A 23,948-nucleotide genomic window follows, 5' to 3' on the forward strand; every position below is an offset into this window, starting at 1 on the left:
GCATAAGAGGAGAAAGTATTACTGTGGAATGTAAAGGCCTAGCACACAAACATAACCCTAATGTAGACCGATCAAATGTCAACATTCACTATTTGGTGATATTTCTACACTGCTATTGCAATTAAAGTCACACCAGTGACAGGAGGTGGTGGTGCTCTTGGTTAAACATCTATTAAAAACAGGTTTCCAAAAGAAAAAGTACTTATTTCATGAAATCACTTAAAAGGGGTAAATAACAATAACAGTGTATATGGCAGAAGATCAGCTGTAACTAATGGAAGGAGAAAGAAAAAGTTGAGTAAACACACTTCAGTTAGGGGCTCTGTGTGTGTGTGTGAGATATATATATATATATATATATATATATATATATATATATATATATATATATATATATATATATATATATATATATATATATATGGGAATGCGTCCTCAGGTAAATAATAAATCAGACTTTCCGGGAAATCAGAAAAGGAAACAGAAGAGGTCCGAGGGCTCGGAAGTGGAAGACATCTTTGTTTGGTCTCCTCAGAGCGGACTGGACACAGTGTAAGGAAGAAAGGACAGCAGAGAGATACGACTCACACTCACTTAGATCTGGAAAGAGAAGAGGAATGACGTGGAGACAGAAGATGAGGGGAAGATAAAGAGAAACATTCAGGTGTCTGATAGAACCAACAGGGCAGCTAAGATTAATTAAAACGGGAAAAGACTGAATAGAGCTGCAAAGAATGATTCATTTCTGTATTATGATTTTTTCCATTTAATTAAATGTTTGATATTTTTGCACAAAAATAACCTTAACGATTAAATGATCAAAACAGTTGCCGACTAACTTTCTGTGGCTTGACTAAGATTTATCGACTTCATCGTTGCAGCTGTAATGCAGATAGATCCTAAAATAATAACCAAAAGAACCAAAAATGAAAACTTAAAAGAGCCGTTCACTTTTATTATTGAAAGTCTTATGAAATCCACATTACAAAGTCGACACTGCAGCTACATCCTAGAAATGGCAGCCAGGTTAGTGAGGGGACATGCAGTACAAATATTAATGAAGCAAACCAGGATTATAGATACTAATGTTTTCTAATAAAACAACTATGATTGAGATGCATAGTGCTTTGTGCATTTTAAAGGCCCATGTATTGAAGAGTATTGCAAACTAGCATCGGTTAAATAAATGCTGTGGTATGTGCCATTGGTTCATGCTATATACTTGTCCCTATGCTGAAAACTAATGCCATAAAAGCAGGTGACAGATACACGTGTGGGGGGTTTATAAATCTCTTTAAGGTGCTCAGCAGATAAAGAAGCAGAGGATTCTTATAAAACAGATGGCATTATGTCGACATAATGAACGCCAATTCAAGACTCTGATAATGTTTTCAGGATCAGGACGGAAAGGCGGGATCATACCTTCCTCTTCGGATGTTTCTGGATCCGCAGTGAGGCAGGAACAAGATGAGGGAGCAGACAAAAAGAAAACGACAGAACAAGTCAAGTAGAAAGACAGACAAAGACTGTCAACTGTTCATGTGCGCAGGACGCAGAGTGAAAGGAAAAAAAACATGCTATGAACCCAAGGCCCTAAATGCAAAGCATCAAAGAGGCATTTGAAACTTCTTTATCTTTTGTTAGCCAGAAAGTCTATAACCGATTTGCAACGGCAGTAACTATGCAGGCAGATGCTACAAGGTTAATCATGAGATCAAGGCAAAAGATTACAGTCGCAGACAAGCATTTTAGTATCTTTGCATCCTGCAGGCATGCCACAGCAAGGCTAACATGAGGCAAGACAGCATTGGAGAGTGTGAATAAAACAAACTGCAGAAAGAAGAACCAGTCGTGTGGAGAGGGAACATGGAAAGAGCTTGTTAATCTATTTGTCTATTTATTTGGGACTGTAGGAAATCTGCATCGTTACGCCATTGATATATGAATGCACTCCTATAACACTGTAAGACTCAAAGAAGACTTGCTCCTTGTCAAAACCTGGTGCCTACATTACCCACAATGCAACACAGCCACCAACCTTTTGGTTGGAGATTCAAGTATGCTAGTAGCAGTTAATGTAGCCTCTAGCTGCTAATAAAGGGGTCTGGTTTTTAGCACCAAGGGTTGATGTCACAAGATTGATTTGTAAAATCAGTCCCCCTTTAAAAGGATGGAGAAGGAGAGTTTATAGCAGTTTAACTTGTGTGTTTTTGATTCAATTCTAATTATTTATTCTATAAAATGTCCAGAAATAGTGAGTAATACTAGACATAAACATTATCCGAGACCAAGTCCATCAAAATATATTCGATTCACAATGATATAAAACAGAAAACTAGAGAGTGGTTGGAAAGTTTGGTTAAGAAAATACTTGAATAGGGCAGCAACTAACAATTATGTTTATTACGGATTAATCTACCGATTATCTTCCTGATTTTTTGATAATAGTTTGGTCCATTTAATAGTTCCCAGACCCCATAATGACCTTTTCAGATGTCTTGTTAACCGTTAGTCCACAGCCCAAAGAAATAAATGTTATTAGACTAAGAAAACCATAAACTATTTAAAAATGTGAGGCCAGTAAAAATTTGTCAATTAAGCTTTAAAAAAATTACTGAAACAATTAATCTATTTCTGACTATTGATTATCTGACCAACTGTTTCAGCGGTAGTTCAGCATTTTACAGAAGTTACACATGATACACATTTATCTTCTACTAATTACAGATTTTAGCCAATTAAAAAATATCACACATAATTCAGAGTGGTCCATCATCCCATGTCATGATGGGAACGCCGTCAAATAGCTTACTAGCCTTAAGGACTAATGGGTTTAAGTGCTATCGTTCACGCTCCCCTTCTCTAACCTGCAGATGGAAACCCATCTACCGCATGTCCACCAGCATTCATAATAAACCCAGAGGGTCTCCGGTTGAGAGTACGGATCAGACAAGAAGCAGAGGAGCAGTGAGCCGCAGGCACGTGTGTTAGCTGACAGAGGAACACAGCAGGCACACACAGATGGAGACATGCCAGAGCGCTTACTTAAATCCCCAGCCAGTCCCCCCCAGGACTATCGCTGCCACCAGAATTGCACCAGCAACCGAACCTATTATGATATTGGTACCACTGGGACCTGTGGGAGTGAAGGAGTCAACCAGTGAGGGGGAAATAAGGAAAAGAAAGCATGCGAGAGTGCTCGGTACGAAAAATTAGATACACATCCTTCAGCGCTGCACTTTTATTTCTAATGATCAGTGCAGTCACTTTTATCTTGCATCAAATGAAAAGGGCCCAAAAGATTTAGTAGATGGTATACTATAGTGAATGGGTGAGCAGGGTAGTTGGTGTACATATAAGGCATACATGTGACATAATATAAATGTACACACTTTTGTTTTTACAGCAACATATAAATAAATCTCGTGAAACGTTACAGTAGAATACCCCTTTAAAATATGCAAAACTGACAAGAAAACACACACTGCAAACATTTTGCATTTAGTAAATTCATATTTTATGTATTTCTTTTGTGTCTCATTTTATTCCAAAGCTGATGTTTGCATACTCGTGCAGTAATTCATATATTTGAACATGTTTAATTAAATATCTCTTTGTGTTTTAATTGTTTTTAGAGTAAATGATACAAAATAGAAGTTATTTTATTTATTTATTTATTTTTCGTAACGGTGTCTACTTTTGCTACTCTTTGCCTTAGGGCATTGTTCAATTTAATTTTATCGGTGTAAATATTAGTCTAAATTACAAAAAATAAAGTGAAATCATTTAGTTGTAGTGAGATGCAGGTGGCAGTTTAAACCACCCTTTGCTTTGGGTAAAAATGAGGACGCATAAATGACTTTTGTTTATGTTTTTCTGTCACAGCAGGTTATTTTACAGGGTAGAGGAGACACTGTAAATGCACTGTGAGCAGTTTACGTCTAAATAGTCCTTTCATCAGTGTAGTTACCTTTGTATTTCTCCGGGCCCTCTGGCGGGGTGGGGATGGGGATCGGGTCAAACACGCTACAGTCCTTTCCAGTGTAGTCTGCATCACAGATACACCTCACCTCGTTGCTGCAAGTCTGCGAGACGAAGAGGAGAAACATGAATGGATGAATATCTCATCTTCTTAACTACCAACAAAACTCAGAAAGTAGTGACAGACTCACCCCATGGTGGGAGCAGATGCGTGAGGTTGAGGAGCCCGGGCAGGTGCTGAGGTTGAAGGTGGTGACGGGGAAGCAGCGACGCTCCAAACACATCATGTTTGGCCCACACGGCGTCCCGTCCTCCACGTAACCCATGTCCAAGCCATCATCCAGCACCGCATGGCCGCCCCTGCAGGTCAGATGGTCACATAAGATCATCAGTCATTTGTTTTTTTATTAATATTAAGTCAAATTAAATTAAAACAAGTAGTATAGTGCATGATATTGACAGTAATATTGGCAATGATACTGAATAACGATGAAAAAGTAATAGTACAAGTAATGATAATAAAAATTGAAGAAATTTGAAATTAAGCAGCGTAATGAATTTGATTATTCCTCCAAATTGTTGTTCAAACCAACCAAGCTGCCTCACCTGCAGTCCATGTATCTGTTCTGATGGTGGATTGTCTGACTGGTGAGCCTCCCCTGCAGTTCACCAAACCTCGGCCTATCTGTCAGATTGGTGCACAGCAGCAAACCGCACAGGACGTCTCTAACAGGAGACAAAGAAGAAGAAACAATTAAATAATGACATGAAATACTTTAAGTGTGTGAATTCAGGCTCTCTTCAGCATCCTCCATAAACCAAGTTGTTTCTTTAATACAATGTAGTGTGTATGTGTTAATAAAATGTACTTTATGAAGCCATGCTGTTCACTCACTGCTTGTTGCACTGCACCCATCCCTGACCACTGGACTCCGGGCCACAGTTTCCTTTCTCTGTGCCCTCAGAGTTCAGCTTTTCATAGCAGAACCTGTCAGCCGAGTCTAAGAAGAGGAGAACAGAAGAGTCTTTCATTTATAATATCCCACGGCCTTGCTTTAGTTGTTACTAATCTTTTCTCAGAAAAGAATGTAAGATTTAAAAACATGTGAGCCTCTTTAAAGAGGGCCATGCTACATGGAGAATTAAGGCTCAATATCCAATCCAAACCTACTGTAGCCCCACAGCGTCCGGCACTGGCCATCTCTGGTCTTACAGCGACCTCCATAACAACGACCCTGAGGAGGAGGAGGACAAACGAAAACAGAAATGTTTCATTAAGCGTTGCTGATAACTCATAACTACCAAATATTCACTCTCAGAATGTTAACCCCTTGACTGTCAGCTTGTATACATCATGCCACTGCTGTTGTTTTTGCCCCAGAGGGCAAACATGAGAACAATCTGGTAGAAAATAGTAAAAAGTACAATATTGAAGCCAAAGCTCTATATTGAAAGCTTGATAAAATAGAATTCATGATTTTATGCTGTAATGGTTGAAGGGTCAAACATTGTGGTTTGAATGGAAACATTTTAAGGGTCCACATGTCTGTCTTTTGGCTACATAGTTTATTATAAGAGGTTGAATTTCAAAAATTCGACAGCCAAAAAGTGAAATATTAACAGAAATGTCCCTAGAAAGTACTAGGGTAAAATGTAACAAGATAACTTTAACAAATGTTACGACCTCACCTGTCCAGCATCACACATGTAACCATCCAGTTTGTGGACGTTATGTGGACACTGCAAGAGAGAGAACATTATCTGTCCGAATGCTATAAACACTGTTTTTTCGTTTTGATCAATCTTTTCTATTGGACAAAGAAACATACGGAAGATTCTTTAAGCATTTTGATAAATGTACAAATGTATTGGGGCAACCTTTACCTGACTGGTGTCTCCCATGCAGGTCTCAGAGATGTCACAGTCATTAACAGCGTCACGGCACGTCACCCCTCTCAGCTCGTACTGTCACAAACAAGCGTAGAAGAAGACGGAAAGAAAAAGAAAGACGTGGGGAGTGGAACAGAGCAAGTGAGTATAAAGAGTCAATCAGTGCCTTAAGAAACAGAGACAAGTGATGTATTAAAGCAGCTCACCTTGCAGTCCCTGCAGCAGAGCCCGTTGCTGCACATGGCATTGTGGGTAAGCGTGCACTTCTTACAGCAGTTGGCTCCACTTCGTGCACACTCCTGTGGGTCAGAAAGGGTTCATAGTATTTCTGCAGACCACGAGTCGCTTATTACTTACTACACTTAGAATCCAACTGCAATCCGACATACTGCAAGACAGAGGGGGTGTGGGCTAAAACATAAACCCCAGTTGAGTTCCCAGATTAGATGTTTGTTCAATTAATTCCTAAAAAACAATACTACAACTAACTAAGTCTCAACTTTTCCAAACAGGAAGTGTGTGATTGAATCAATGGGTCAAAATCAGGTCTTTATAATCTTTATGTATAAACACAAGAATTAGGACACGAGTAAATTAAGATGTGCTCACCACTAGTGACCCACAGTCACATTCCTCTCCCAGCTCCACATATCCATTCCCACACTCTGGTGTGTCTAACAACTACAGAGGGAAAAAGTAAGGCAAACGATTCATATCACCAGAACAGACAATGAAAATACATTAAAACCAATGTTATTTATTCACAGACAATACTTCTGTAGCAGAAGCCTCATCGTGATGTAGCAGAGCCTCTCTGGTGCTGACCGACCATCTCTCACCTTGGTGGGCTTGTTGAAGAGACAGCTGCCTCCTCCCTGCTGGAGGAAGCGCAGGTATTCGTCTATACTGCAGCGAGAGAACTTCCTGGGCAGGTAGTAACTATTTGATTAAAAAAAAACAGAAATCCCTCTCGGTTACATTTGCAGGCAACATTTGCAATATCGCTTAAAATCCACAAAAAAAGTCAGAATTAAATATGATATTTTTGCCAAAATAAAGATAAAGTTGGGTTCTTTTACAAGTTATATTTACAACGTGTGAAATCACCAAACAATGTATGTGACTGAGAGTATGTGTACTTGAGAATGATTTCTTCATGTAGGACAGATCAGTGATTAATTATTTGTAAATTAAAAAGTTCATACCCTGTGTCCTCCATGATACAGCCCAGCCATGGGTCTGGACACCTGCAGTCTCCTGGACGGACACAGACAACAAACACATTTCTGTGGTCAAGACATTTTTGATCAACTCTGAGGTCTCACCACTTGAGGGAGCTGTTAGTTCAGCAGCGGAGGAGTGTTTTCTTTTCTCAGTGATACATTTAGTACAATCAGCACCTTATCAGTGGAACATCAAATGAGTCCCATATAAAATGTATGTTTGTAAAAAACAGATTTTGGAATATAACATTTACAATTTGATCTTTCTTTGCTGAAATAACTAAATATTGCAAATAATAAAGCAGGAAAAAAACTACGTATGGTGGCCACCAGTATGTAAAGAGAGAGATAGTCATGAATCCTTATGCAAGATCTCAACCGATGTCTACAGTGCACATTGGCCTCACCTGCAGCCAGTCGCTCTTTGTTTCTCAGCATGCCGATGTTCTGGCCCAGACTCTGACTCAATGTGATGGCCATGGGGCCCACACTGCCAAACTGAAGACACACATAGGAACCAAGTTAACGACAACAGCTAGAAGGAAAAGAGACCAAACAGGCCTGAGTTACAGACTCATGAGAACAATTAAGAACCCCCAGTGTAAGGGACACGAGTCTCACCTCATTGATGCCTCCACCTCGGGTGATTGAGCAGATGCCTCCGATGTAGGCCGCTTCACTACGGGTGCTCATGAACGTCCTGCCACTGTAGTGAAGACAGGGATATGCTATAATAATAATAATAATAGGCTGAAGAAGAAGAAGAAGAAGAAGAAGAAGAAGAAGAAGAAGAAGAAGAAGAAGAAGAAGAAGAAGAAAGAAGACAGAAGAGGAAGGAAGAAAGAAAGAAGACAGAAGAAGAAGAAGAAGAAGAAGAAGAAGAAGAAGACAGAAGGACGAAGGAGAAGAAGAAAGAAGACAGAAGAAGAAGGAAGAAAGAAGAAGACAGAAGAAGAAGAAGAAGGAAGGAAGAAAGAAGAAGACAGAAGAAGACAGAAGAAGAAGAGAAGAAGAAGAAGAAGAAGAAGAAGAAGAAGAAGAAGAAGAAGAAAGAAGAAAGAATAAGAAAGAAGAAGAATAAGAATAAGAAGAATAAGACAGAATAATAAAGAAGAAGAAGAGAAGAAGAGAAGATAATAAATAAGAAGAAGAATTAAGAAGAATAATAAATAAGAAGATAATAATAAGAATAAGAAGAATAATACATAAAAATACACATATAAAAAATAATAATAGAAAAACTCATAATAAAATACAGAATAATAATAAGAATAAAAAAGAATAATAAGAATAATAATAAGACTAAGAACACAAATCCAAAACTACTGAATAATAATAAGAAAATATAATAATAAAATAAAATAAAATAATAATAAGAATATAATAAACTTATAACGACAAATAATAAGAAATAACATAATAAATAATAAAAATAATAATAATAATAATAAGAAGAAGAAGACAGAAGAAGAAAGAGAGGGTGGAGGAGGATAACAACAACACCACCAAGTAAAATCAGGAGATTGAACCCACGAGGAAAAGATGAACGGCATCACAGCGCTCCTTGATGCTCTCCTTCCTGTACTTCATGAAGTCTCGCAGGGTGAGCAAGGCGTCGTCGCCCACAGAGACCCTGTTTTCAGAAGACCAGGTTTCCATGGCCACCAGGACAATGCGGGTGTTGAGCTGCTCCTTGTAGATCTGGAAACATCGAATCGAAAAGGAAAGAAAAATGATTCAGAAAATTCATCTTTGTCCAGAGGTTTGTCCCTCAAAATAATTGAATCAAAAACTGGTCACAATAGAAACAACTGACAGAACAATACATTCAGATTCAATTATATAAGAAAATAAACAGACCCTTCCTGAGATACAGAGATGAGCTAGAGTTAGCGTTCTAAGCACAAATGTGATTAGAGGATACAGCTAATGTTAAATATCCCGCTCTGACAGACCCTAAAAAGTAAGATAGTCTATTTACTTAAAGAGAATTTACTCTTTTCTTTTTCTCTCTGTATTTGATAATGTAAACTCAAATTATATTATTTCAGTGTTATGAATCACACCGGTACAGTAAAGTACGTGAGAAGTCTTACAAAGTCTTCTTGGGAGGATAACAGCACTAAAATTAAAGACAAATTCAAGATGAGAAATAACTGAAAAGGACTTACCTAACAGTTAGACTGTTTAAAACAAAAATAATAGTTTTTAGTTGTAATAAGAAATATATTTAAATACTGAGATGACATAAAACTACCTGTTATTAGAATAATAAGATCTTCAGAGGTGAAGTGGGAGTTAAATATTGCAGATGGAGAGAGAGGGTTGTATCCGTCTACTTTAGACACGCGAGTGGGAAGCAGCAGCCAGTTGCCATGGAAACCCGCATCACTGCGTGTGTGTGCCCGGTCAGTGAAGGGTTTCCCCGAGACGGTGCCACAGCAGAGGACACGGAGGGAAGTTTCTGCAGTTCAACTTTTTTGGAAGGTATTCATGTCCGATGAGCGGCACGATACTGTACATATGATGCACACATCACTGTACTGTGTAGGCTTTGGGAGACATTGGATCATGGGTATATAGGTTTAGCTTTATATATACACACACACACGTGTATGAAGAGGATTCAAGAGATTATAAAATAATTTGGCATTTAAGTGATGGTTTTTGGCTTTTTGTGAATAAGGGATGGCAGCTGTCCGACTCGAGAAGTTTTCATCCGCTCTGAAATTTGGCAACTGTCCTGAGTAAGCTCGAGAGACTCCCCACAATAGATTCACTATGAAGGGGTGCCATGGTTTGAAAACAGAAGATAGGAAGAGGAAGCTTATAGTCAAGTCCTCAACTACAGTTCCACTCACCGCGTCGGCCATGTTCACCACCGCTTTGGCAAAGTTCTTCGTCTGAGTGGACGACCGACGGAGCTGCACAAACTAAAAAGAGGAGAGAAGGAAAAACTCTGCGTTACTGCCTTTCATCTTTTCTCTATGCTGATTACAGAGTCTTATCAGCTGATTAAAATCCTTATTATAATGAAGGTCACGCTCACTTCCTATTATTGCCTTTACGCAGCAATTACAGAGATAAAAGAAGCTTCACACCTACCAGTTCATGGTCGTTGACAACCATCAGCTCGATGTACTTGGTCTCAGTCTGGACGGTGCGCTGGCCTCGCCGCACCTGGAGGGGGTGAAAAGAAATCCAGACTTTTGAGTGTGCTGTCATAATCACCTTCACACAGGACAAACACAACGCGCACACACACACACGCACACACACACACACACACACACACACAGCAGGAGAAACCATTACTCACACAGACACACACATGCTGATGCTAGTGAAACTCTAGTCTTTGTCCTTGAGAGGGAAACACAACTTGGAGAGCAACAATCACTCTTTCATTAAGTAGAACATTGCTCGGCATCTGAGAAGATAAATTGAGTTTGCTGTATCCGATTACCCAACAGGAAACAAGAAACGACCTTTAAAGCACCTGAAAACTTCAAATATGTCTCTTGGTAACGTTAAATATTCAGTGACAGTCAAAGTTTCAAAATACATATCCTTTAAGTATAAGATAACTGAGCCCAGCACATTTAAAACTAATGAGAAGAGAGCAGCATAAATACAGGTCTCAATTAAAACAATTCAGCAGTAACAGTAATAAATGTTGATGTTTAGGGTCAAAATGTCAAAATGTATTTTATTACCAAGCGGAGACAAGCCATCAGCATGCGTATGGAAATTTGGCATCATCTGACAGACGTCTCTGTGAAATATTAATTGTTTTTGCATATCTGAACTCTGATGTTTCGCTCGTGGTGACACTTGCAGCAATGCATGTCGCATGTTCCTGCCGGCGAACCATCTGTGTGCGTACATGGAGGTGCGTGTCGGGAGAAAGAGACCAATAGAGGCCGTCTGAAAACTGACTTGTCTTTTTGAGCGTCGCAGGCCCTCTGTAAAGACAGGCTTCTCCTCTTCAGACCAGTCGTCTCCATCCTTCAGCTCATCGTCTCCTTCACTGTGGACGTATGTCTGCCCCTTGGGCTCTGTGCTGTTCACGGAGCATCCTGGTGAACACACGCACAGAGTAAGTGAGAGTGAGAGGGAAAAGTGGCTAGTCATCAGTATAGAGATGGATGTAACCATGTATTTTAGTCCGCTGATCTGCAGAAAAATCAATATGAGACAGCCAGTGGAGGAGAGATGAGAAAAGGGTAGAGTGTAACTGGTCAAATGGAAAGAAAGAGAGAGAGCGAGAGTGAGAGCGAGAGTGAGAGTGAGAGGGGTGAGGAGGCAGGGAGGGAGGAAAAAGCATGGGTTGGGTAACAGGATGGAACGAGTGTCAGGGACAAAGAGGAGAGGCAAAGAAGTGGCAGCCAAATGAGACGTTTAGCAAGGGCGAGGAGGGCAGCAGGACACACTGAGGAGGACAATGTACACTGCTCCGTGTGTGTGTGTGTGTGTGTGTGTGTGTGTGTGTGTGTGTGTGTGAGAGAGAGAAAAGCAACCAAAAACAGACTTGCATTACAGAACAAATGTTCTGTAATGCAAGTCTGTTTTTGGTTGTTTTAGACTATCAGATTTCAAGGACGAGGCTGAACATGTCATCTCCAAGCTGCATCCTGCTTTCATCAAATCTAGTCTTTTAACAGCATATGACGAACCAAGCCGGTTTGACGACTCTATAATGTGTATTATAGCAGGTATTGTGTCACGAAGGCTTAGGATTTCAAAGCTAGAGGGCAGACCAGAGACAGGGATTTTGTTTCCATCAAACTTTTATCATTGCATCAGCAGGGACTGAAATACTTTGTTACAGGGGAAAGTAACTGAGGAGTCTCATTGTGGAGTTTCTCGGAAAGGCGGACGATGGTCCTACCTGGACAGGGAGGTGGGAAGAGGTCAATGTCCGGCATACGATACACAATGTGGTCATTCTGGTCCTGAAGGGCGTCCGGAAAAGACAGAGAGGGAGGAATTAGTTTTTAGTTTGTCTTTTTTCTGCAGCTGCAAAGGTCTGCCTGAATCTTCTTGCCTCCAGGGTAAACAAAGAAACCAAAACCCTCGCTATTTAAAAACACTTTAGACTTGCACGGACAAGTAGTGATCCTGCACAAGTGTGATACTGTTTATGCGGAAGTGTTTTAAATAGTAAGGTTTTAACCCTAGTCAGACCACAGCCGACTGGGAATCACATCACAGCGTCTAAATTGTCTATAAAGTTTTTTCTGAAGACACTTTTAATTGAAGAAAAACACCTATAGAAGCACAGAAGAGGGAGAAAGAGAAAGAGAGCGAGTAAGAGAGAGAGCGAATGAGTGTGAGAGAGAGAGAGAAAGAGAGAGAGAGAGCACCTATAGAAGCACAGAAGAGCGAGAGCGAGAGAGAGAGAGAGAGAGAGAGAGAGATGGGCGGTTATTGATCCATATCTCCAGTCTATGTAATTGAGCTGTACTTCTATTACTGTAGGCCTTAATGGGAAAAAAAGCTCATCCTCTTCCACTCTAAACACTTTCTCCCCTCCCGTCGCTCACTCTGTTAGACATCCTCTTTTTTTTTTTAATGCGAGATCTATTCTAAAATCAAATCGGAGTATTTCTGAAAGATCTAAAAAGCCTCTTTTGTTTTTGTCGATAATTTGAAATTTCTCCTCTGTCCCTCTTTCTGTGAGATGATGTCTCTCAGGTATGAGACAGGAGATGTGTTTCAGTGGTGGTGGATTGCGTATCAACTCAATACTTTCCATACAGCAGCTCAGAGATAGAGTAACACTGTCTCAACTGGCGGTAAGTCATGGAGACAGAGAGAGAAAGTGAGACTGTGGCCGACTTAACCGTGTTTTGTCGAGTCTGAACGATTGGTGCCAGTTTTGGGAGATTATGTGTTTTCTTACACAGCCTTGGTTTGATGTTAAATAATTTGATACGTGTGTGTTTACTGCTAATTTGACTAGTTGATCCTCCCCACTGGGCCTCTCCTGCTAAAGTCCTCACTCACCTCACTGCCAACAGGTTCAATCCCGTACGAGAAGTTTCCATCAGAAAACATTCCTCTGAGAAACACAAAGCATAGCAGCAGGTTACAGTTTGTCTGGGCATGTGTGTGGGTCAGTCTGTGCTGAGGGTGTAATTTGGCCTGTACCAACACATGTTTTGTAAATTTCAAAAGGAATGGTCTGAGATTATTGGCTTTTGTTGCAGTGTGTCAGATGACAAACATGTCTGTATGGTAAATATTAAGCAAACAGCTTAGCTTAGCAAGAAAACTGGAAACGGGGTCAGCTAACTTGGCGCTGTACAGAGGTAACAAAATTCGCCCACTAGCTCTCATCTCGTTTGTTTAATCCGTACAAAAAAACCCAGTAAAACGACTATTTCCTGGCTTTTTTTTGTCGGATTAAACAAACCAGATATGTGTAAATGTGTGATGCTTAGAGGTGCTAGTAGGCAGACTTTGTTGTTAGCTAAGCAGCTGATGGCTCCAGCTATGCATTTAGCATACAGCCGTGAGAACAAATAAGCACACTTGTTAAAATGTTAATCTGTAATATCCTAGTAAACAAAAACAAAAAGGGGGGGGGGGCATTGTTTTTCTACTTGATGACTTTGTAGAAAATCTACACTGAGCTTCCAGAAAGTCTTTGAACATTTAATGACCGAGTCTAGATTTCAGGTGAAGTGAAAACGTTTACTCACCGCAGGCCGTGGCAGGTGGACAGAGCGGCCCAGGAGCCTGGAAGCCCCCGGACACGGCCATGGTAGAAGCAGTGCTCTCCTCCCTGCAAACAAACCGTTGATAACAGTGAGACACCGATCATCCAGTAACACGTTCACATCACATTTCAGAAAGTAAAACCAACACCGACAGTGAATACACGCAGGGTAGGTATTTACTGTCTGGCGGGTCGACTGAAGGATATCACAGACTACTGCACGACTCCGGGAAAACCTACACCTACAGAGGCTGCAGCTCGGTTGAGTTTCACCAAGGAAAAGCTTTGTGCCAGAGTACGTCAAGGACAGCGGTCAAATGGGAGACACTTAGCAATGACCTCTGGTACAGTAATGTAAGTGTAACATGCACATTTGTCCTTCAAACGACACATTTTAAAAGGTTGGGAAAAAACGTTAGACTGGGGCCTTGGATGAGGAGCCCAATCTGGAAAATGTTTGTCCCCGTGTCCATAATTCCTAATGGCTGGCCTGACTGTACCCCCACCACTTCCAGATACCTCGACCTGATTATTCATAATCCCCTGAAAGGCTCCGACTGGATGATCATGTTTTGATGATACTGTTTCCACGCTGCCTCTCACAGTACAGGAATGATCAGATTACGACAATCGGAGAGGAGACTTGCCGCTGTCAGTCAACATGTGCATGTTTAAGTGTGTGTGTGTGTGTGTGTGTGTGTGTGTGTGTGTGTGTGTGTGTGTGTATGTATGTGTGTGTCTAAGAGAGAGTCAGTTTCAGGTGTTTGTAATGAACCCCAATAAGTCATGTCTGCCACCTGAGCCTGCTGTTGTCTGGCACGGCTTGTAGACTAAAAAGAAAAGAGGCAACGTGAAGCAGCTGCTCTTAATGCTCGGCCAACCTTTACTCCAAGCTGCGACTCAATGCTGAAACATATTAATTTTTTTTTTAAATTCACATTACGCGTAAGACAGACACCTGTTTCTGTGCATTCTGTGGCTTCATCAATGGATCTCAAATGGGCTACTGTACTGTGTTCCTCCGTTTCAAGCTCAAATCAAAGGCTTTTGTTATCCCTCACCAGGTGGGAATCTAAAAGCTCCCCCAAGCTTCAGATGAAACCGAGTCTGTCCATCTGTCAAACATGACGTCTCAGAGGACACCGTGCTGAATTTGCTTCCGAAGAAATTTGGGGGAGGGTTACCTTTAATGCTTTGTCACTGTTTAGGTGCTTCACATTGATGGGATTACGCCAAGGGAGCTGTCGAAAATGACATTCCTTAAAAGGCTTTAATTCCTTTCTCCACCAGTTTCATGTGACAAAACTAACGGCTTATACAAATAAGCATCTGCCTCATTACTGGAGCATGAAATCAGAATAGATATAAGCTTCCAAATGTTCCAACATCACCACAACTAACTCCTCTACTCAAATAGTAGTTGGTTGGAAATGTATCACTATTCCCGATTTAAGACCGTTGGGGTGTAGTGATCACAAACGCTAAAGGAACCACATATTCATAGACAGACAATTACATAAAAATAATAACCACTTAAATCTTGTCCCAGTATTGTTCATAGAGCTTATTTAAATGCTTATCTGTTGAGTAAGAAAAGGACTTTAATCATTCATACAGAATAGTGAGACAGCCCACATCACTTAGTCCGGGGCAACATAATAAATAAATAAAAAAGGTAGGATTACAAGGCTAAATGGAGGAAATCAAATTGCCTAACACAGCAGACACACAGAGTGCACTTGTGGTATGCGCTTCAAATAATGGCCACTCACAATCCCAAAGAAACCATGTTGCACCAGAAGTCACAGATTTAACATGAACTATCATCACTGCTGAGAAGACATGGACAAGGAAGCAGGACACTACATTAGAAGTGAGTGACTATAGGAATGAAATAAAAACTGCTTGTATGCAAAAAAAGAGCCAAATAAACAGTAACGTCTCAGAGAGACGAGGATTAAATGTGACATTAGAAACTAACTGAATTAGAAAAGCCGGAGTTTACTCGATGTCTGGACTTTGACTCAGCATTGTTGACTCAGCATTGTTGAGCCGAGAGGAGCGGGGGAAAAGTAATGAAACAATAGGAGCTAATGTAAAGTGATAGGAAGACTAGATGGAACAAAAGTATCGGACGTCCTCAGTGACATCTTCCTTTTTCAGATAGAATAAAGCCACACTTAACAGTGAACTGACTGAGATTATTATTTAGTGTGGACAAACACATTTAGACATTTCAGAAAATGAAAAGCAAGAAATAAAAGCAGCGAGTATTTAGCAGGACACTGACAAATATAATCAAACCGCTTCCATCAATTCCTCGTCTGTAATTCAATTTCTCTTTTAGTCGTGTGTCATTGAAATTCAATCCCAATGAGCCGGTCACCAGCTATGCATAGATCCACGGGGACCAATAAAAAAAATGTAACACAAAGGCAGGAGGATTTTATTGGCACGTCAATAAAACTAAATAAATCAAGATGGAAATGGTGGTGGGGGGGGGGGGAGGGGAGGGGGCTGCATAGTCTAGCGCGCAGAGAATGAAATGTCCATACAAACCCTACCATATCTAAATGTCATCCCTATTCTTTATAGCCGTTTGTTTATACAGGCTATCTTTATCTATATTGGACATTAGTTTATTCGCACCATATTCCTAAATCTTCCAAAAGCTTTTGATACAGAGAATAAGAGAACTTTATTCATGTAAATAAATTGTTTCTATGGTTAAAAATGTATACTTTCCAACACAGAACCATCTGTTAGATTAATATGCTGCCTTTGCGAGTTCCCCAAGGAGCCAATCTTGAGCTACTATTATTCTCCAATAATAATTTGGTCAGGCTTTAAAACTTTATTATGAGGAATAATAAAATGCCCCAGTTCTTAGCGTCCCAAACATCTTACTAATTTATGGGGGCTCTTTTTCAAAGACATCTTCCTTTAGGTTTTACAGAATGTGTATCAACATAACTTTCGCTCTTAGACAATCTACAAATATATTTGATATTGGGGTTATGGTTTCATATTATATTATATTATATTATATTATATTATATTATATTAGGTAGAGAGATAATGAAATCCACCTTTAATCTTTTTATTTTAACCTGTGCAAAATAAACCTAAAAATGTTTCCAATATTACACAATCTGGTTGCAAAGGGCAGGGCATGGTTTTGGTATAGTTGGTTCTGGACATGATTTGAATTCCCCTCACGACAAAATAGACCCACTGTGCTGTTGCTGACTGCTGGTACCCATGGCAACAATCTACTGATCGGTCAGGTGGTCGCAGAGACAAAGAGAGTAAAAGAAAGACCGAGAGATAGCGAAAAGGGGACAGGCAGAGGGAGGGACAGAGATTAAAATAAAGCAGAGGATATAGACAGAAAGAGGACGTCTCTCCCAGATGTTCTTGAGTCTAAACTAATTATAACAGTATTAAAGGGCCGTTTGATCAAATACATAGAGACAGAGACGACAACATCAAACATTTCAATTATCACTCCATGTGCAACAGTCGCCAGACAGCTGTTCACGGACGCCAAAGCTTCAGCTTGATGTGTTGATTGATGGAAGAAACCAGAGTATGTAGCGAAACACATGCAACAGTTAGCGTAACAAAACATCTTAATAGCCAAACTAGAAACTATACATTCAAAAACATTTGTAATTTCTGCCTGAATCATTAGTTATTGATTCTGTTCAATTTCCCTTAGGGGTATTCACACATTGGAAACGTTACACACTGGACATAAAAGCTATCAAATAAACTGCGAGGGAAAATTATCTCACCGACTTCTTTTAAATTCTGACTTTATTTAAAGAAATAATTAGACATTTTGGGAAATACACTTTTTAATTTTCTTGTCAAGAGTTAGATGTGAAAATCAATACCACTCACGTTTGTACAGTAAATGTGACACTGCAGCCAATTAGCTTAGCTTAGCTTAGCTTAGCTTAGCATGAAGACTGAAAACAGCTAGCCTTGCTCTGTACGAAGACTTACAGAATTGTTAATTAGTGAGGTTTACAGATGATTTAGGTAGATTGACTTGACCAGGTTAGGTAATGATCTCCTCTCGACAGGAAAGCGAACAGCGCATTTCACAAAATGACATTTTCTATAAGAGAGTGTTACCATATTCTGTGACAGCTGCCCATCCTCGCCATAGTGACGCTCCACATAGTCTGTAGAAAGCAGGTTGCTGCAGAAGGAGGAAGAAAAAAAAGTAGAATCATTTTAACATTTAGTTTCAACCTGAATTCAATAATGGTTTGAAAAAGCAAGATTGCAGAACTGTGTGAGTGACTATTAGCTGCCGTTATGGGTCATTATTCTGGACGGCTAATTAACAGAATAATATTGCTGGTCAGACATTATGACTTCTGTGAATCTAAATGAACAAATGGCTGAGTAAAACCAAAATTGTTTGGAAATCCAGTGAAAGGTATTACATAAATGCAGCCCATTAGAGCAAAACGTGACGAGTGAGAAGAGGGGGAGGTATACATTTGGCCTGCAGCCAGTCTGTATAATGCCAGCACACAAGACATACAGTATAATACTGTATGTGGGCGGGAGAGACGGATGAAGAAAGATAGGCAGTACTGTAAGCTTGTCATGTCAGTGACTGCTGTTAACAAACCATTAAACATAGTTTGATGCGGATGTGTGAATGCTTTGTACGCATGTGGTGACTTACTGGTTGAGTTCCAGGTCAAGGATGAATGATGTGCCGAAGGCCTCCACCAAGAAGCTGCACTGGGCCAGATGGACGGGCTGAGGGTGGGGTGGGGTGCGGTGGGGGGGAGGAGAAGATGGGAAAAGAGCGGAGAGAGGAAAAAAGGGACTGAGATTTACATCTGATTGAATTTACTAAAATACTGAATTAAGTAGCAACAAAAACTCTGAGAAACTGAATCTGATTGTCTGTTGATAGTTTACAGGTTTGTACATGATGTTCACTTCAGTAAATCTTTAAATCATTAGAAATCAATGGCATTGTATTTAACCAATTTCAAGTTTGTTACACCATTTCCCCGATTCATATTACATACTATACTTTATGTGCTATATAATACCGTTTAAAAAAATAATAACCATCTCAACTTCAACCAGCATTTTTACCTGCCAAGAACTTTGAATCAGTGATTCATGCATTAATTTCTTCCTGGTTACATTAATGCAATGTTTTTATTATTATTTATGACATTTTATTAATCGTTTGCTTATTTTTTTTTAATATAAAAATTGTACGTAAAGTATGTAGTAAGTTGTTTTAAAAAGCGCTTTATAAATAAAATAAATAAATGGTATTATTTTTATTATTAATAATATTATCATCATATACTAATTTAAACATAACTAACTTTTGTAGATAGCATGCAAGAAGTCTACATACTTAAATGTTTTATACTAACAGATTGGCCCCATTTACAGCAGGTAATAACATATGATCTATATCTGGATACATTATCTGTACAACGACATACAATCCTCGGCTCTTTGAATTTACACCTGGTATTAAAATGCAGTCTCTGATCTCATCGGATCAGATCTCAATATGCAAATGAGTTCAGCAGGACTAGCTGACTTGTTACCCAGGTATGGCAAGACTTGCTAACCAACATCAGCTTTTCTTGCAGCAATGCTAAAATACTTATCAGACATCAGATTAAACTGAAAAACTACTAAATGTGTCTGGCCATTACACCTAATGACTGGAATTTGATAATACTTAATACAGAAGACATAAATCGTTTTTGTCCTTTTCCAGAGGTATCTTACCACCATCCAAAATGTGTCGTTTTCTTTCCATCAGCATTGTTTGAAAAAGTGTTTAAAACAGTACACACAACTTTTTTGTTTGTATGCATACAATTTATTTGGAGTATACACCCCCCCCCCCCCCCACCCACCAATTTGTAGTCTGAACACACTACACACTCAAAAACAGCTTGGGATTAGTATGTGGTATGGAGTTGGGAACCAGCTTCAGTGTTGTATTTGCATTTATATTTCTTTGAGGGTTTCAAGTTTTACATTACATTACAGCTGACGCTCTTATCCAGAGCGACTTACAGTGAACTAACTACAGTGGAGCAACTCAGGGTTAAGTACCTTGCTCAGGAGTACAATGGCAGCCCTGGTATTGAACACACGGCCATCCTGTTTGGAACCACTAAGACCATTAGACTATCACCACCAAGTTCAAGAGTTTTGTGCTTAGACACCATCTATAAAGCCCATAATCAAAAAGGTGTCTCAGAGGGCTTTGCACACGCCCCTATATATTTAGACCTTCAATTTGGAAAAGAAAGAACCTTTATATGGGCAAACACATGCAAGTGCGGCATGTACCGAGTAGACAGAGGTAGCAGAAGTGAAATTAAAATATGGAGAATGTCTACATCCCTCCATGGTCAAGACAAGGTCTTGCATTAATTTTTGAGACTTCCAGTGAGATGCAGCAAATGAGCATAAATAAGTACTTCGAGGTCTAAAGCTTACTTTTATATTAATAAACCATGCATCTCTAATTTATATCTAATTTGTATCCCTGTAGAGTTGGACTCAGACGCATGACTCACTAATTTGTCAAGTATTTCATGTTTTCAGGGGAAAAAACGTCACAGGGGGAGAAGATTGATGGATGTTCAAAGTGAAGTTATTTACAGTAAGTGTGCACAGAGACCAAAGCAACAAAGACAAATAAAAGGGACGTCCTATTCCTGTAACCCCCCCCCCCCCAAAGGCAAGACAGCCTCATCCATCCCTAAGGCTTTTTAGGATAAAATTGGGTGTTGGGGCTCATCAGCTCGGTCTAACCTTGATCCAAAGTGAGCCTCATGCACATTATAGACAGAGCTCTGTAGTGGCTCCCATCAAGCAGGTCTCATTAGTATTGCCATGCACTCTCTGCAAACCACTTAGCATCAATCTAAACCTCCACTGGGTCCATATACTGTACGATAAAAAGCCTACAGCCTGTGAGTGGAGATAAGAAAGCTGCAGTAGAGCTCTGGCTGTGGAGATTATTTATTTATTTATACTGCATTTTTATTTTAATATTAAATCCTAAATATCCATTTTAACATCTCTGATCTAAACTCTGAATTATATAGTTGATGGAAACAAATAGAATGACTTTTGGATAAATACAAAATATTTGCCATCTTCTCAAGAATGAGTATAAGCTACTTGCGGTTAGTGAAGATGCAAGCATTATATAGGCTCTGGTAATTTACGATCGGCAGTTGCATTATTTTTTGACCTTTCAAGGACTAAAACATTGATGGATTAATAACCAGAGGAAATGCATTTAATGCCAGGTCATCATATCTCTCAGGAAAGAACCACTCAGAAATGTAAACTTGCATCGATTGATTTTTTATTTTGACCTTTATGTACTTTTAAAGTTGAGATGGTGAACTTGGTGGCAACTAGTTGCCCATTTGGAGTCATATTTGTCAGATATTTTGGCTAAACATGCATTCTATTTCTATATCTATTTTTGATGGAAATATCTGGCTATTAAGCTGCTAAATGCTCCACTTCGTTCTCCAGCTAGTCACTAACTTGTCTGTCTGCCGTTTGGTGAAGGGCAGGTAGCGTACATTTGGTTTGCTTTATTAGTAGTTATGAGTTGTAAAATCAAAACAATAAGCTGAAAGACATTGAAGCACTCCGCAGAACTGAGTACACTTTAATATCTGTTTGATTGTTGCAAATAATATCGCGATCACGGCATTTAAAAAGAATCATGAACATGAAGCAACTCGTGTTTTACAGACCATGTTGACAGATCCCCTTAAAGCTCAGGTACATTTGGTGGGTTACATCACAATCCATATACAGTAACTGTTTACACACTTGTTGTGTCAAGTTTGGACAAAAGATCATTATGTGTTGGGAATCATTTTATACCGTGGCCGCATTCAGACTTCTCCTCATGAGACAGTGCCCTGAGAGGGTAGCTGAAGGTCGGACCGGTGTCATATCCACTGACAGGCCTGCAGATGACTGACAGACAGTGTTTATAGTGAAGGTAACGAGAGAGGGCAGGTAGAGGTGTGAAATATAATCTAATGGACTGGAAAGGAGGACACAGCTAGAGGAGGGGGTGGTTGGCTCAGTATTTTCTGCTCTGTTGTGGCCCAGACATCATGTGGGGGCTGTCACAGGGTGTGTGGGGGGGAGGGAGGTCGGAGTGACAGACACATGACCTCAAAAGAGGACAAACAGCGGTGAATCAGGTTGTGACCGAGAGCAGGTGAACATTAGAGGTACATTACTTTCCTAGAGTTTTAGAACACGTAACAATGTTTCTCCCCGTTTACCCTTTTCAATTTATCTGTTTATTATGGAATTATTCCCACATTGTAATCGCCCCAAATATTAGTTTGTTCTATTTTTATATTGTGAATTATTTTAGCCACGATAATCATGCAGTGAAAATCTGATATAGTGACAGTCCTAGAGATATAATCAGTGTGTATCTTTAAAGGCTATAGTAAAAAACAATAACAACTTAACAGCTGAAGGGCCAAGACAAACTATCAAAATTATAACTACAACATGAACATTCAAAATGGAAATGTCTGTCCAGCATGAAATATGAATCTCAATGACATTATCCTCACAGTTTCATGATTTAAACTGTGTAAACAGACACTCATTAGATGCAATCACTAATGTAGAAACTGACAATAATAACACATCCGTGCTCAGCTCTGGATGTGACAACAAGTCACGGGTGCAGCCAGAACTCACCTGCGCTCCGGCTGTGGAGTTTATGACCAGGGTGTCGAGGCGGCTGTGGAGCAGCTCCTCCTGGGAGTGGATCTGTTGCAGGAGCCGCTTGGGCTGAACGACCTCTTCTGCAGGTGGCACCCTTCCCTCCAGACTTCCCCGTTCCCTAAGACCTGCGGATGACACGAGAGGAGGATGGATCACTGTACGGATGGATGTGAATGTGATTTTAAATGCCTCATTTATGCAGTATTCAAAAGCTGATGGTGAGCTGCTTGTTGACACCGATGCAATTACACGGTTCTTGTTATTAGACAGGTTGAGTGGATGCAATAACTGACAGAAAACGTAGTATATGTTTTGTGTTTACCATTTATAATCGGTTGCTCGTGTCAAACTAAACAATTACATGAAAGAAAAGCGTCTTACCTGTCACGGCGCACCGTGCACACGCTGCAGCGAACAGCAGGCACCTCACAGCGAGCATGATGCTCACATAGTCCCAGGGATTTCCTCGGTGCAGCGCCGTTAAATGGACTGATGGGAGCCGTGAGCGCAGCTGCAGTAGGACTGTTGTTGACAGTAGAGACAAACACAACAGCGGGGTTCCTTTAAACGCGCCGCCCGCATTTCTCACCCCCCTTCCCGCCTGTAACGAGATAAAAGCCCCCTCACGAGACTCCTTTGCTCGGCTCCAGCAGCATGGTGCGTGTCCGTGTCACAGAGCTCCGCAGCAGGAATCACACTCTCGCCTTTGGGCCTAACGATAATAGCCTTGATTGAAGCAATGAGGCTGCGCGAGGAGTCGTGGACCTGGAAACAAGGAGCACGTGGGGTTTGACGGGTCCACCCCCACGCTCTTTGACTGAGACTTGATGGTCTCAAAACTCAGGGGACCCAAGGGTAACCCACAATGGTAGCCTACACCAATAAATCGTGATTCATAACATATTTTTATTTTAGTCAGAATTAGGATACATGTTATTTATTCATTTAAAAGTAACATGTGTTCTAATGCATAACGTGTTAAATGCACTCGATATGGCGCTTTAATTGTTTTAATTAAACAATCATACTATATAAGCAAACCTAATCAAAAACACATACTTACTTTGGTCCTATTTTTTTCATATACAACCCTGAGACCTGCAGCCTAACCAGCCAGAGAACCAGGTGACATTCACTAAAGTGGTCTAAATCCCAAAAAAGAAGTCCCAGGATAAAATCTAAGGGTCACAAGATTGGGATACAAAAAAGAAAAATATGATGAGCTAAAACAGCACACATCGACCTACGTCCGCCCTTGCCTCTTCCTTCCATCCCCATTTAGCTCTCCTTTAGCCTACAAGCAGAGTCAGCATTTATTAAAAACA

The 23,948-nt window shown here is 40.1% G+C and overlaps 1 protein-coding gene across 1 annotated transcript; it reads right to left on the reverse strand.

The window, feature by feature from the left end:
- Nucleotides 1-929: 929 nt before the first annotated feature.
- adam11 (ADAM metallopeptidase domain 11) lies at nt 930-23,881 on the reverse strand. Its single transcript, XM_029455971.1, has 27 exons — nt 23,687-23,881; nt 23,005-23,388; nt 22,597-22,748; nt 18,527-18,603; nt 17,962-18,028; nt 13,802-13,884; nt 13,104-13,158; nt 11,986-12,049; nt 11,034-11,173; nt 10,200-10,274; nt 9,956-10,027; nt 8,624-8,795; nt 7,716-7,822; nt 7,502-7,592; nt 7,077-7,128; nt 6,711-6,810; nt 6,481-6,552; nt 6,078-6,170; nt 5,866-5,946; nt 5,671-5,721; nt 5,153-5,216; nt 4,877-4,982; nt 4,588-4,707; nt 4,173-4,341; nt 3,971-4,085; nt 3,046-3,136; nt 930-1,440 (listed from the first exon to the last, which is right to left on the reverse strand). Exons 2-27 carry the CDS (start codon nt 23,060-23,062, stop codon nt 1,398-1,400), a joined length of 2,370 nt encoding a protein of 789 aa, XP_029311831.1. The 5' UTR covers nt 23,063-23,388; nt 23,687-23,881; the 3' UTR covers nt 930-1,397.
- Nucleotides 23,882-23,948: the final 67 nt, after the last annotated feature.

This window comes from Cottoperca gobio, chromosome 19, assembly GCF_900634415.1.
Source record: "Cottoperca gobio chromosome 19, fCotGob3.1, whole genome shotgun sequence".
NCBI lineage: Eukaryota > Metazoa > Chordata > Actinopteri > Perciformes > Bovichtidae > Cottoperca > Cottoperca gobio.